The 15,936-nt window shown below is 43.2% G+C and overlaps 1 protein-coding gene across 2 annotated transcripts in view; it reads right to left on the minus strand.

Annotated features, from left to right (window-relative positions):
* Positions 1-15,936, minus strand: part of KIAA0100 (KIAA0100 ortholog) — a 134,762-nt gene that overhangs the window by 45,294 nt on the left and 73,532 nt on the right. For both annotated transcript variants that reach the window (XM_033921661.1, XM_033921663.1), the window contains 7 exons: positions 14,591-14,781; positions 11,698-11,797; positions 11,161-11,360; positions 10,681-10,975; positions 8,477-8,634; positions 7,864-8,070; positions 6,598-6,697 (listed from right to left, as the gene is read on the minus strand). In XM_033921661.1, the coding sequence (XP_033777552.1) occupies positions 6,598-6,697; positions 7,864-8,070; positions 8,477-8,634; positions 10,681-10,975; positions 11,161-11,360; positions 11,698-11,797; positions 14,591-14,781 (1,251 nt within the window). The remainder of the gene's footprint in view (positions 1-6,597; positions 6,698-7,863; positions 8,071-8,476; positions 8,635-10,680; positions 10,976-11,160; positions 11,361-11,697; positions 11,798-14,590; positions 14,782-15,936) is intronic.

Here is a 15,936-nt window from a genome sequence, read left to right on the forward strand (position 1 = left end):
TTTCTCAAAAGCAGAGATATTCTGAATAAGCTGCTTTAAGTAGAAGGAGAAATGGAATGCATAATTCCCTGATCGATTCGCCAACATTGCATTTTGGTATAGTCGTTTCCCAAACTTGTCCATAGACTTTCCCTCTCTGCCAGGAGGGACAGAAGCATACACACTAGCCCCCTTGGACTTTTTGAGGGTGGATTCGACCAAAAGGGACTCATGATGTAACTGGGGTTTATCAAACCCAGGGATAGGAAGGACTCTGTATAGAGAGTCTAATTTTCGGGGAGCCCCAGGAATGGTGAGGGGAGATTCCAAATTTTTATAGAACGTCTCTCTCAAGATATCATGGAGAGGTAACTTAAGGTATTCCTTTGGAGGCTGATCAAAATCCAGAGCATCAAGAAAAGCTTTGGATTTCTGTGACTCAGCCTCCAAAGGAATAGAGAGAGAGTCACACATTTCCTTTAAAAAGGAAGAAAAAGAAGATACTTCTGGTTTAGAGGAGGGCCCCAAGGCAGAGGTGTCCTCTTCACCAGAAGAACATTCTCCCTCAGAAAGGAGAGGGTCTTCTGAGTCGCCCCACAAGTCAGGGTCTTGAACTTGGAAGCTCCGGTCCCGAGAATCCGGCGTGGAAGACTGTAAGTGATGGGATTTTCTATGAGATTTCCCTGACCTGCCTGACTCGGTACCGGGGGATGTGACTGTATGCACCGGTGCCGAAGTCTGAACAGCTTGATGGTGGGATCTCGGCTCCGGTGCAAGAATCGGCATGGAGACAGAGGAAACAGACTGTACCGGTACCGACGAAGTGGAAGTTGACAAAGTAGGACGATCCACTGTCGGTACCGGCGGCTCAGACCGGACTGGTACCGGAAGACTCGGTACCAGGAGTGAAGGCAGAATGTGCTCTAACTGTTCTTTAAGTTGTAATTTTAGAACAGCAGCAATACGGTCTTCGAGAGAAGGCACCGGTACCGCCTTTTTCTTTTGCGGTACCTGCGGTGCCGCTCTACGCTCCGAGGATGAGGAACCCGATGTAGAGGGGCTCACCTCTATTGGAGCGGAGCGCTTCCGTGAGCGCCTCGAGGTCTGCAGGATTGGGCTCGCTGCTATTGAGACCGGAGGACGCTCCAACGGGGAAGGCTTCTTAGCCGGCTTACCTGGAGGAGCCGACACCGACGCGGTATCGCGTGGTGTCGACGATGTGGGTGCCGACTGAGCCGGAGTCGAAGTCGGTGCCGGAGTGGTATCGGACATCTCGGTGCCGAAAAGAAGTTTTTGTTGAATCTCTCTATTTTTAAGAGTTCTTTTCTTTAGAGTCGCACAGCGGGTGCAGGTAGACGATTGATGGTCCGGGCCAAGGCACTGTAGACACCAATTATGTGGGTCAGACAGTGAAATTGGCCGTGCACACCGCTGGCACTTTTTAAACCCGGGTTGAGGGGGCATGAATGTGAAGACGGCTTCAGCCAAATCGAAGGCCGAGGCTTCGATAGTGGCAGTAGGCCCCGCCGGGGCGAAACCGAAAAAAGAAAGAAAACTAAATCAGTTTTTTTTTTTTTTTTTTTTTTTTTTAAGAAAGAAAGTAAAATAAAATGAAGGAAATAACCTTCTAAAGACGTTTACGCGAGCGGGAAGGCGAAAAAATGGAAAAAGTTTTCAACAGCCGTTGAAACGTGCGACTTCTTAGCTCCGCGGAAACTAAGAAACTGAGGGACCGCGCGCCTCTGTCGGGCGGGAAGGCACTCGCGCGTGCGCGGTGCGGCCGAGCTAGAACTTTCTAAAGTTCTTAGAGTGCAATCACTCTAAAATTGTCCGTACCGGGGCTCCGTCGGTGCCGTCACCCATCAGTCAAGAATATCTGCCTGCTGTCCTGGGATAATCAGATGAATCTTGAAATTCCGTCATTGAACTTGGTGAGACAAGTAAGAATTCGACCGTCTATGGGGGAGTGTGCAATTGCAGGGTGCAGTTTTGTGGAATTTATTATCAATTGAAATCAAGCAGTCATCTACTGCAATTCAGGAGAGGTGTCAAAACGTTATTCGAGAGATAATATAAGCAAATCAGTTTATTTGTTATAGGTAGACTTTTGGTTTACCATGTGTTTGTAAAATTTTCTGTGAGAACAGCTGTAGAATCAAATTTTATATGAGTTTTATACATTTTATGTATGTTTTTATGGAACCCACTCAAAACTGTGGATGCAGTGGGACATAAATTTTTTAAATTTTAAAAAAACCCCAAACAAACCCACAAAAAAAAAACTCCATACCATCATTAGAAGAGACATTAACAGTAGAAACTGCCATGGCTCTCTCACACAGGAGGACCAGTGAGGAAGGGGAAACTATGGGATTCATAATCAAAACAGAAATATGTCTTAAAACCCCCCCAAGTTGGTACTTGGAAGACCTAAAAGACAGGTTGTCCAAGTGCCAATAATCGAAACGGCTTTTTAGATGTATCCAAGGACATTTTAGGCCTCTGAATGCTGCTGTGCACCCAGAGCTGAAAGGGGCATTTTTGGAGGAGTGGTTAGGGCGGGATTTAAGACAACCTAGACTTAAGTCATCCTGCAGGTATAAAGGAAAGTTTTACAAGGCTGCCTGGATGGAACTTATACGTTGTGACTTAGGCAATCTAAAACCAGGTCTAAGTGCCCAGAAGTGACAAGATAACCACTGCAGACAAAGTACAGACCCCCCACACACTCCTCCAGTGATCACACTGACCCCTCACATGACCATAAAAATCAGAATAAAAACATATATACCTACTATAGGAAAGCCTAATAGAACCGCACAGAGAATCTCTTAAGTAGCCTTGGGGGTGGGCTAGTGAACCATAGAGAGGAGAACCCAGGCTCATAAGCCACTCCAACCACTACATTCATGGTGGAAAATGTGAGCCTACTATAAACCTCCAAAACCCTACTGTACTGCCATATAGGTGCCACCTGCAGCCATAAGGGCTATTGGGGTTGTAGACAGGTGGGTATAGTGGGTTTTGGGGGGGCTCAACATTACTTATATGGGAGTTCTGGTGAGATGTTTATGTGGCACCCCACTGCTCTCTTGCTATGTCTGGATGGACAGTCCATCAAAATGCTGGCCCCTCCCACATTCAAAAGGTCTTGTTCTGGGCGTTTGAGACTTTTGGGACTTGGACGAATATTTCGATGAGAATGTGGAATAAAGATAGACATACTGGCAGTCTGGACGATGAAATGCCTGGACATATAAATGGACAACTTTTGAAAAAAAGTATACTTTAGACTTATTTTTCAAGAATGGACTCTTGTATCCTGCCAACTTTAGGCGCCTAGCACCCTACGTCCAAATTGGACTTAGACGTATGTTTTGATTATGTTCCTCTATGTGAAGAGTGCCAGTTTTGAAAAGAAACCTGAAAATAAAATCACCTTTGCCACTGGTACAGCTCTCACTGACATTACCAGAGGACAGGGAACCTTCCCTCACCCCTGAAGTAATTGGGTAGATCTCTTTAACTTTACTCCAAATAAAAAGTGGAGTTTCTGACATCAGAGGGAAGTCTTCTGGCTCAGTCACGGCAAGCACATAGGAGCCGCTGCCTGTGGCTTTGTGCAGAGAAATGACTGTGATTGGAAGGAGGAGGGAGACAGCCAGAAGAAGGTAAACACCCACCGGAGAGAGGCACATACTTGGAGCACAGAATGGAGAGAGGGAGGGAGAGAGAGGGGCGCATTGGGACTCAGGAGGGAGGGAGCACAAACTTCGGACAAAGGATGGAGGGGGCATGAACATGGGACACAGAATGGAGGAAGCAAGGGAAACATGAGCTATACGATGGAAGAATGGAGAGAGTGAGGGAAAGAGATGCTGAGGTGAGGGAGAGAATAGAAAGGGAGAATTGGGTGTCTGAGTGAGAGGGAAAGAGAGATGGTGCACATGGAGAGATGAAGAAAGAGGAGAATTGCTGGACATAGGGAGGGTGAGAGAATTATTGGCCATTGTAGTGGGAGAGGAGTGAGGTAGAGATGCATGGGGAAGAAAGAGATGAGAGGGAGTAATATTGGATGTGGTGGAGAGGGAACAGTGGGATGGATGGAAAGGGAAGCAAGGAGGTGGAGAAGGTGGGAAGAATACTAGGATCTGAGTTATATACAAATTTAACTTAAGAACGGTTTTAAAAAACAGAACCTGTTCTTAACCCGGGGGACTGCCTGTACTTAAAGTGCTCATCAGTTAACATCTGTAGAACAAGTCCGTAAAGCATTACTGTATTGATCTGCTTCTTGTTTCTGGACAGACAGTTCTGAAAAACATTCTCGTTAAATCTTTTATTTGATGAAACCTGCTGCAGCTTCTTGTTCTGAATATTGAGCTCAGGTTGCTCAATTTACATTGATGTGTTCTACAAGCAATGGTAACCCTCAGCTTAGCATTCAACACTTATGTAACTGTAGCAATACTGCTTATCCTTGGAGAAAGTATAGTTGTTTACTCTGCTATCCTGGATTCTCTGTGAAAAGCAGGAACCTACAGCCACACAATCCCATACTGGGGGGCTTGCATCTTGCCAACATATTAAATGAGGTGGCAGGTATGTGACAAGAGGCAAAATGCTGGTCATGCTCAGAAGGTTCTTTGAGGCTTTCAAGTTCTGGGATTGCATATCAACTGGTTACATAATTGATGTCTGAAGAGAACCCTTGTTACAGGGTAAACAGCTACACACAGCCATACATGTGTGCAAACACACATACACACACATATATAATGTATACATGGGAAAAAAAGGTACCTTCCACCATCTTCACAGTTAAGATAAACAATATCACACTGCCATTAATTTTGCATGGCAGTAAAAAGTAAGTAAGCAGCAAGTTCTAGCAGTCAATTATGCAAAGTGTTGCTTGTACAAATTACCTAAATTTGCTTAATTATGTCGTTAGATATCAAATTCTAACGCCACCTATTACCATGTATATGTCATACACAGGTTTACCAGACGTCCGGAACAATCCAGACGTGTCCTCTGTTTAGAGGATTGTTCAGGTTCTTGGACGGACTTTCCAAAACCTGGCAGTCTGTCTGGGTTTTGGAAAACCTTGAGCTCCAGCCGCATCTGGAGGTCTTTTAACAAGCATGGACGGATGATGTCACATGCATCTGCGTATGCTTGAGACCCTCCAAACGCAGCCTGGAAGTCGGGAAAAAAAGGAGATGAGGCATTTGGGGGGGCGGAGCTGAAGGCAGAACAGGGCAAGTTGGAGGCAGAACAAGGCGGGGCTCGGGGCAGAACAGAGAAGGGCCATACATCTGGGTTTGTCCATTGTTAAATATGGTAACCCTAAGCCATAGGGCAGGGGAAAAAAGAAGCGAACTGGCCTTGGCAAAAACACAAAGGCACAAAAAAAGATTCCATTGACTTGAGACTTCATATGGTCTTTTTCAAGACCTAGAACTTTTAGACTTTTTATACATTTTTTATGTATTTGTTTTGAATAAATGTGACTCACAACTGGTACAGACATCTCACTTGCCTCTTTTTTGAATCCTAAGTCATACACATGTATGCACACACACATACATAAGTGTTACAGACAAAGGAAGTAGATTTAGTAAAAGGTGAGAAAAAGCAACCTGTGATTATTCAAAGATCTTGCCACAAATTGGAATCTGCTATTTGGTTATAATGTTTCATGAAGAGGGCTAGCCACCTTATCAGTGGACCCTGAACCCTAAACTGAGACTATACCATCAACACTGTTCTTTGTTTGGAACCAGAAATTATTTTATAACTTTGGTTAAGCTACTTTTCTCTCATTTAAAACCCTTTCATGCTGACTTCTATGACTGATGTGGACAAGACCAAGAATGAAGAATGTGCCTCATTTCAGAATAACAGAACCAAAACAAATGCATGAAACTTTCTCTGAGAGAATTTGTAAGGAGATTTGTCATTTGCTCAAACGCCAGGTCCCTGGACTCAACCACCAACACACCTATGAAAGTGGGATTCAGGCCTGAAAGAATAAAACTACAGCTCTACCAGTCCAACCAGGATCATCTGCTGAAGGTAGAGAAATATCCAGACTGCACCTCTTCTTCTAACAGAGATGTCAATAGAAGTTATATTCTTTCTCTATCTCCATCTACTGGTTAAGGGATATACCCTACTGGTATGGACTGGTCTAGCTGGACAAAAAAGAAAAAAGATTTTGAAAATATAAAAATCCCCAGAAAGTTCAAGTTAAGAAAACATAAGGATCCATAAATAGTGAATTTTGCAAGAAAAACAAGCACATATTTCTAAAGAAGGCTTACAGCCAAAAATGAAGACGACAACAGGACCTTTTCAACTCATGCCATGGTAAAAAAAGATCTGTAGTCTCTTGTATGCATGAAAAGCTTATAAGCTTACTAGCAAAGGTATAGTCAAGCCTAAATGCAATCATCCCTCATGCAAGAATGACTTTCCTATTGACTCATGGAGAATGTCAACATTTAAGCTGGCACTGTGCATACTTGCTTCCAGGCACACATTGCTATGACACCACAGAGAAATCAAACAAAAGCTAATGACTCTGACAGCAACACCTGACTCAGTGCTGACCTGTGGTAGTGCTGACCATGCCTCCCACTGCCTGACCACTCTCCATGAGCTCCTGTACAGAGTCCAGACTCCTTTCCCGATGCTCCTCGATGTTCTTCACCTAGAAGTGAAGGTGGCATAATAAGCCTCTGCTTACTCCTATGTCATACAAAAAGATTAAATCGCTTAATATTTCTTTAGCTTCCACCTGTAATAAATCCAGAGAATGCCCACACCGTGTTCCACAGAAAGCCACACTGAGTATGTTCAATGCTTAGTTGCTTAGTGTGGTAGCCATCCTCATAGGAACCAATATTGAACACATTCTGAATCTTAAGGAATTATGTTGGATGTTTGAGCTCAATACTATGATCCCTCATGGGCTAAACCTTACAAGCGATTGGCTGACTCTGGCGGTATGGATGAATGTATTTGCTGGTTTGTTCCTGGTATGTATGGGGTATTGCGTTCTGATTGGTGGAAGTCGGTATTCCCTTCTTTAGCTCCTCCCTGAACGCCGCAGCCATGTTACAGTTTCGGCGTGATTGAGATGGATTTAGTAATACTCTAAGAAAGTGAACCGTTCTGATAAGTTTAGTGAGATTCAATTCGCCTTAGATTATCCGGGAGACTTAATGAAGATTTTTGCTTTTGTAGTGTCCCCGACCCTGAGGAAGAACTTTGAAATGCGTCGGTGGGGATTTCGACAGAACCAGTCTAAGTTAAGTGGCAAGTCCATATGAATACTATTAAGCTATGAAGATTGATTTTTCTATCATATTCAAGCATTGGCACTTTATTACACAATAATTATATATATAAACAAAAAGCAGTTCCGTGAGTGAACCTTCACCGTATATTGGTTCCTATGAGGATGGCTACCACACAAAGCAACTAAGCATTGAACATACTCAGTGTGGCTTTCTGAGGAACACGGTGTGGGCATTCTCTGGATTTATTACAGGTGGAAGCTAAAGAAATATTAAGTGATTTAATTTGATAACCTGTGCATTTTGATTGCTGTGAGAATACAAAAAGATTAAACATCCGTCTCCAAATACTCCTGCCTATAACAGCATGTACCGCTGCCCCATCCCCCACTTCACTACATTTCTTTCTGGCTATAATAGCTTTTATCCCTCTGTGCTCTACCTTGCTAGAACATAAACCCAAGGGACTGCAGAGTGCAATAACCTCCATCTAGGGGGGAGCTGTACTTGTATAAGAAATTATTGTTCAGATAAGTGAGTGACAGCAGTTCTGGAATATTCATGCAGATAAACTAACCTCCAGCCACAGCTGTCCATCCTCTCGCTCAGCAGGGCTGCTTTCTGTGGTAGCAAAATATTGCATACTGTCCAGCAAACATGTCCATGATGTTTTTTGCTTTAGGGTGTCACCATACCAAGAAGGGTGATGTTCGCACTGCAAGAGCTGAGCTTTGGCTGCAGAAACAATCACGCATCCCTCAGTTTCCGCACCTCGCAGCACTATCTGTGGTCACGAACAAGAACAGAACAGTAAATAACAAAATAACCATAAGAAAATTCCAAGACAGCAGAGGATAACAGATATTGATTTGGAAGCTCATGGCTCCTGCAGTTGCAGGCTTTCCCAGAGGTAAATGCTGCAGAGAATGGTGCAGGAATACTGGTTTTGGGGAACTCATAGCTCAGGCAGTTCAAAACTCTCACAGTAGGAGACATTATAAAGAATGGTGGAGCAGTAGGCATGCTTACAGCTCCTGCAGTACCACCCTCTCCCAGTAAGAGGTGCCACAGGGAATGGCACAGGATGTTAGCAAGATATTCACAGTATCCTTTTCTCCAAAAGGAAGCCTGTGTTTTGCATAAGGTGAACTGGAGTTCATCTGACAACAGCCTCTCCATATGCTTGGTACCTGGCAATTCACCAGCTCAATGAGCCAGTTGCGATTAAAGATGTCATTAGTTTGGCAGGCAGCGATGCCACAGAGCTGTTCACTGACACCAGATTCATCTTCTGTGAAAACCACAAACTTATCTGTCTCCTCAATGAGCTTCTGTAGCATGTAGGCTCCTAGAATTAGGAAACAAAGAGCAGCTTAATGATGGTGCACTTGTTCTCTGCTCACTCACCCTAGCCAGAGAACAGCTAGGGACCCAAGCAGCATCAGTACCTATTAGAAGTTGGCCGAATTAACAGACTTTTGTAATGAATGATAACATTTTCCCAAGGTAAGATATTTGATAGAAGGGAAAAGGGTGGGTTTTATTTTTATTTATCTCATAATGCATATGAATATGTCAATAGTCTCACTGTATTGTATGAAATACTGTTACGGGAGGGGATGGGATGGGAGGGTTTCTATTTAATAATAATTGTTCAGATATCAGGTGTAATACATAATATTCAAGATATTAGAATATAAATATGTAATGAAATGTTATATTTAATGTGTTATATGAGAGTTAATCAAGTGTATATTTATAAGTTCATATGATTTTATCTAATACACTTGTTGTAATATGCAAAAATGAATAAAGAATTTAAAACAAGAAGTTGGCCGAATTTTGGCTTCAGTGCCAAAACTGGCCCAAAATCTTTTTTTTTTCTGTCTTTCTGTTTCGGCCAAAAGGCTACAATCATGGTTTCGGTTTTAGCCAAAACTGACCGTGTGTTTTTGGTGAATACTGAAAATTCGTGCTTTGTCCTGTTTGTTTTCCTCCCTTTCCCTTAACATAGGGTTACCAGATTTTCCCGAAGGAAAATATAAAAACTTATGACCACGCCCCCTGATGGCATCCACGCATGCACGGACGTGATGCAATGACCCTACCTTAACAGGAGTTGTCTTTCCTCTGCCCACCTGCAAGCAACCATCTTGGGCCTATGATACAAACCATGGCAATGTAGGAATACGAGTCATTGCAGAAGTGATCCTCGGACTACACCACAAGAAACTATGAAAGGTAGAGTGGAAGGGAGAGCTACTCTTTGTATTCTTTTTTTTGTGTGTAATACGATTACAAGTAATGCAGTTATGATGTTGCATAGTAGTTTATATGTTTAATAGAGTGCTCCAAATAAATGCTTTTGATGCAAAGATTTAGCTGTAATTTAAGTCTGCAAATTTGAGATGAGCTCCTTAGGAATTAGCCTCTCTGTGGAGATATGACATCAGCTGTCACTTAAAATGTGGTGCAAAATCGTCCACTGTGAAAGCTCTGAGGCTTTTGGTTTCAGTTTTCATTAGTGTCCCCATGTGTGAGTAGGGTTACCAGATGTCTGGATTTTCCCCAACATTGGTCAGTCATTCTAAAGATGCTTAGTCACTCAATAGGCTGTAGGAAAAAGTAGGACTAAAAGTTGATAAGGTAGTGTCTCTGTAGCTACTGCTCCCACCTCCACCTGCAGCTCACTTATCCTACTTCTCCAAGCGAAGTTCAGTCTTCCAGGTACTATATGTAATGTGAGAAATGATGAATGTTATAAAGAGAGGAAAAATGAGGGTATATACTTACCTTTTTTCATTTTTCCTCTCTTTATAATATTCACCATTTCTCACAATATATATTTTCTGTATGTTTTGAAGATTCCTAAAGAAGGCACCATTTGCCGAAAAATGGACCGTGTCAGAGCCTTCTCTACAACACTGAATGTATTCTACATTTGATCTTGGATCCTGCTTTACAATACTGACTAATCTAAATTTGGTATCTAATTTTATTATAAGATTTGTGTTTTCATTCTGACATCATGATTTTTTTTCCACTTCTTAAGTGTATATGCTGCACCATTTTGGTAGCCTCCGACCTTTCAAAAGCACAGATTCCAGAACTGAACACAACACTCCAGCCCACAAAAAAAGGGGATGCTTCCTGTGGTTCTGGTCACCATTTTATAACACAGTTTTTCTGTCAAAATCACCTCAAGGTGTACGGTATACTCTCGTTGGCACATTATCAGTTTCTCACACATTAACATGTACTTTTCCCTCAGATTTCTGCTCTCCAAATGCATAATTCTGCTTTTCTTTTGCACTGAATCTACACCTGCTTTTGGCACAACTCATTTTTCCTGCAACTGTAATAGCCCCCAGCCTATCTCAAGAAGATGTCCTACCTCCAGAGGAAGCTTTCTCAGTTTGGCTGCTGTTTACTAGCACGGTCACTTTCTTGGGAAGTGCAAAGTTGTGCGAGGAGCTGCGCTTTAGCTTCTTGGCCTGTAGCTGTGTGTCAATCTTCAGCCCTTTCAGAGCCTCTGTGGACAGGTTCCGCTTCAGCACAGCTGCTTTTTTGTACCCATCATACAGCCCAAAAGCAATGTCCCTGTTCACAGTAGTCCAAGAAGCCCTCAAGTCCACAAGATGCAGCCGGTGTGTATAGAAGGCACTCTCCCCTTCTATGGAAGAAAGTTCCTATGACAAAAAAAAAAAAGAAAGTTGGTGCTATAAACTAAGACCTCTTCCAGTCAATGTAGCATAAAATCAGTACTGAAAAGACAGTGGGAGAGGCAACATTTCAGTGCTGACTGCCTCTGGCATGAATAAGATGAAGTTTCAGTGCTACTACAGGCACAGTGTTACAGGAACACTGTTGATACCTCCTCAGTCCGGTTGCTGTGGCGTTGGTAGGTCAGAGATGATAGGCTGACCAGGTGGGTTTTCTTCACCAGACTGTCCAGCTGATGGTCAGCATTTTCATCACATGTAGATGCCATTAGGTGCACAGTGACCAGGCTGAGGTCACTCACCATCTGTGGGATACTCCATTCTGAGATCAGGCGACGCATCACTGTCCCAGCTGTCAGTAGGATGGATAAAGGGGAGAGAAAGCCAAGTTCTTTTATAAAGTTAGTCCTCCATTTCCTTTATATTGTAAGGGCTTCCCAAACTTATCCTAGGGATCTCAAAACCAGTGAAAGCTGGATATTGACAATTAAGATAAAAAAAATATCTATCTATCTATCTATATATATATATTCCCAATGTATGCAAATCTCTTTTGCATAGTTACTGAGCACTGTATAACCCCAGAGAAGCAGTCAACAAAATGCTCATTCTAAACAGGCTATTTAGCTACAATCTGAATGAAATTTCATGCAATCAACTACTCCATGACAGAGCTGTTCAGGCCTCACCCTGAGGGATGAGTCTCTGGGTTCCCCGGGTAAATATGTGGCCCTGGTTACACTCCACTTGAATACCTCGCTGCTGAGCAAAGGAAGCCCAATAATGAATCTAGAGAGGAAACAGACACAAGAAATAAGATCATGCTAAGAAGTGATCTGCAGTACATGATACACGCACAACCAAGCCACATATTTCACATAACACCTAGACACAGTCTTTAGTTGTATCCAGCACCAAGCCTATAGAGTCAGACACAAAGATACAGTAACAGTTTATAGAGTACACCACCTGCATATTATGGGAAAGTGCAAGATACAAGAATCGAAGGGTTGTATTGGCTGCAGTTCTAGGAAAAGCAGAGGATACGAAGGCTGTCTCTGGAAACGGGGGCATTTGAATCAGAGCAACTAGTGGGCCCAGTACTTTGTGCAGGGCCCCCAAGTCTGGCCACTGCTACTCCCTCTCCTCTGAGGCAACTTGTAAAGGATGGAAAATGCTACCTGCAGCTGTTTTCAATCCACCGGAGCCAAGAATCTAATCTAATATAGGACTTATTTACCGTTTAATCACCACAAGGTTCAAAGTGGTTTACAATCTCAAGAAGCCCAAAAACAAAAGTTTTTAATGTTTTACAAAAATGTACACGAGATAAACTCTGTTCTTAAAATCACAGGCAAACCATTCCAGACAAATATTGCTTGATAAGAGAACATGGAACTGAGCAGGCCCACACAAAAGAAACAGGAGTCTTTAAGAAATTTTAGACTGTTGGCCCCACTCATCAGGGGGCCTGGCTGTAGGTGGCTTTCATCAGGGGGCCCCCGGTTGTCATCCCCCATGATAGCCATGCCACCGATATCAACCGGCCAGCACGACTTTGTTCTTATTTTAATGGGGACATGTGCCCATGAAGAAAAAAAAGAAAATAAAAAAACCCCAACTTTTTCTGCCCTGAATAACTGAGTGGCAGGAGGCTGCTTCCCCTATCACTTAGCTGTTCGGGCTTCCCCTGCCGGCTCTGCGCTTGTGTGAAAGTCGCTTTTCCAGTGATTAGTAGGATGGAATTACGTTGATCTCCGCAAAACTAATTTCTATGCAAAGTCGGTTGAGCATCGATCACCATTTTAAAATTGGACAAGGGATCGGCCCACAGCAACCCACTCAGTTTTAGCAACCATTTTTAGTGCATTTGGCCCATAGTGGAGACTGAAGGATGAAATGGGGGGGGGGAAGGGGGAAGTAAGAGAACAGAAGATGGAGAATGAGAAATGAGATTGAGAGGCAGGACTGTCCTTATCAAGGGAAGGGAAGGGAATTAAGGTTAGCACAACTGCCTCCAATATCACTTCTAGTGGATCAGGAGATGCCACAGACCTTAAATATCGAGAGGCTATCCTGCCAACCTCTAGAAGGGAACCCCCTTCTTCAAATCTGTGGGTAATGGGGAAAATTATTCCAACAGATTCATCGTGAGCCTCACACTCCCCTAGGGTCAGTCCTGCCTGCATAGATGGGAAAAGTACATGATGCCAAACAAACTTACTGCACTTCTTTGAAGGGATAAACAGCCAGATGGATCAAGAGGAACCCATAGACATCATTTATCTCGACTTCCAAAGTACCCCATGAGCGGCTACTTAGGAAACTGTGGAACCACGGGGTAGAAGGGGATGTATACAGATGGATTAAACACTGGTTGGCAGGCAGAAAGCAAAGGGTTGGAGTGAAGGGCCACTACTCGGACTGGAGGAGGGTCACGAGCGGTATTCCACAGGGGTCGGTGCTCGGACCGCTGCTGTTCAATGTTTTTATAAATGATCTAGAAACAGGGACGAAGTGTGAAGTTATAAAGTTTGCGGATGACACTAAACTCTGTAGCAGGGTTAGAACAGCGGAGGAATGTGAAGACTTACAAAGGGACCTGAACAAACTGGAGGAGTGGGCAAATAAATGGCAGATGAACTTCAATATAGAGAAATGCAAGGTCATGCATATAGGGAAAAAGAACCTGATGTTCAGCTCTAAAATGGGGAGATTAGAACTAGGGGAAAGTAACTTTGAAAAAGGCTTGGATGTGCTGGTGGATACAACAATGAAGTCAACGGCACAATGCGCGGCAGCCTCAAAGAAAGCAAACAGAATGTTGGGTATTACTAAGAAGGGTATTACAACCAGGACGAAGGAAGTCATCGTGCTGCTGTATCGTGCAATGGTGCGTCCGCATCTGGAGTACTGTGTCCAATATTGGTCACCGTACCTTAAGAAGGACATGGCGATACTTGAGAGGGTTCAGAGAAGAGCGACAAAAATGATAAAAGTTATGGAAAACCTTTCATATGCAGATAGGTTAGAAAGGCTGGGGCTCTTCTCCCTTGAAAAGCGGAGACTCAGAGGAGACATGATAGAGACTTTCAAGATCATGAAAGGCATAGAGAAGGTAGAGAGGGACAGATTCTTCAGCCTATTGGGAACCACAAGAACAAGGGGGCACTCGGAGAAATTGAAAGAGGACAGGTTTAGAACCAATGCTAGGAAGTTCTTTTTCACTCAGAGGGTGGTGGGCACCTGGAATACGCTTCCGGAGGTTGTGATAGGGCAGAGTACACTACGGGGTTTTAAAGAAGGATTGGATAAATTCCTGAAGGATATGGGGATTGAGGGATACAGATAGAGGTAGAGATAGGATTATGAAAGGATAGATAGAAGCATTAAGGGGAATAAAGGGTTTTAGACAAGGATCACCTTACAGGTCATGGACCTGATGGGCCACCGCGGGAGCGAACTGCTGGGCGCGATGGACCTATGGTCTGACCCAGCGGAGGCAACTTCTTATGTTCTTATGACAACTTTAAAAGGCATATGTGTGAAAGCACAAAGTAAGGGAATCATAGGACACGTTACCTGGAGTTGTGGGAAAAGTGCAGTATATGACAGCTGTTTGTAGTGTTGTCCAAGCTTTTTCTTGCTGGGTTTCAAGTTATTGAATAGTTTCCCACGACAGATGGGTCTCGTCACACTGGTCCAAGTAGCCCAGAAGTTCTGCATCCAGCGAAGTGTGCTGCTGTACAACAGGATCCTGGGCTGAGAGACCTCTGATAGAAACAGATAAAAGATCCATTTTCAGAAGAATTATGCAACTGCTGGCAACCAGAGATCAAAAAATTCCTCTATCTGTATATTTTCAGAAAAAAGGTACATGAATAGGATGGGGCATGAATTATCCGTATAATTAGTGGTGGTGGGAGGGCAGACTATATGTCTCACATACAGATACAAACTATATAGTGCTAAAAAAATCTAATGTTTCCAAAACTTGCACTACCAAACGGTCTTCTCTAATACACCATTATCATCGTACAGCTAACTACCATAGGTATCATAGTTAGATTATGAGCCTGCTGGGACAGATAAGGAAAAATACTCACAGTACCAGATTAGATTGTGAACTGATTGTGAACTGCTCAGATGGCTGTACTGATGGATGGTATATCAAATAGCAAATGAAAATGAACTATGCATATAACTTAGGAGTGGAACAAGGGCAGACCTAAACATATCCTAGCAACAGCGATAGCTACTATACAGAGAGCCTATGCATTCAACAGGTTTCAAGTCTGGTCTAATGGCTTGCAGTTAACTCTGTACTCTGTGGAGATGGTGATGTTCAAGATGCAGGCTTTATTAAAAGTACAAATTAATAATCCACATAAAATATATCTACGACCCAAAGCATTGGGGACTATGGACTCAACTCGGTCTGTGTTTTGACAATGCTGTCTTTCTCAGGGGTCCCTAAAGATTCAGATATAAAAGCTCATGGATTAATAACTAAAAACAGTCATAACTCTGCGCAAGTGAGGGATTCTCAAAAGCTATTCAGTAATCCGGTATGACGGAGTGCGGTATTCAGTTAGCATGATTTTTCTATGTAGCATTCTGTAATAATTTGGCTTATTTAGTTTTCTCGATAGTGGAGGGGATATTTGTGAAGGGGAGACAGGGGTTTTGTTGATCCTTGCTCTGTATTATTTATATTTATAAAACTAGTCTTTAAGCCCGTTACATTAATGGTGCTAGAATAGATGTGTCTGTCTGTCTGTGTTTCTTTATCTCTCTCTCCTTGGCCGCTGTCTGTGTCCTTCTGTCTTCCCCCTCCCCCGAACAAAGCTGTCTGCACCCAGCACACACCTCCCCCCCAAAGCAGCTCCATTTCCCTCTCCCTAACTGTCTCTCCATGGCCCTCTTCT

The sequence above is a fragment of the Geotrypetes seraphini genome, chromosome 15 (genome assembly GCF_902459505.1).
Source record: "Geotrypetes seraphini chromosome 15, aGeoSer1.1, whole genome shotgun sequence".
Lineage (NCBI taxonomy): Eukaryota > Metazoa > Chordata > Amphibia > Gymnophiona > Dermophiidae > Geotrypetes > Geotrypetes seraphini.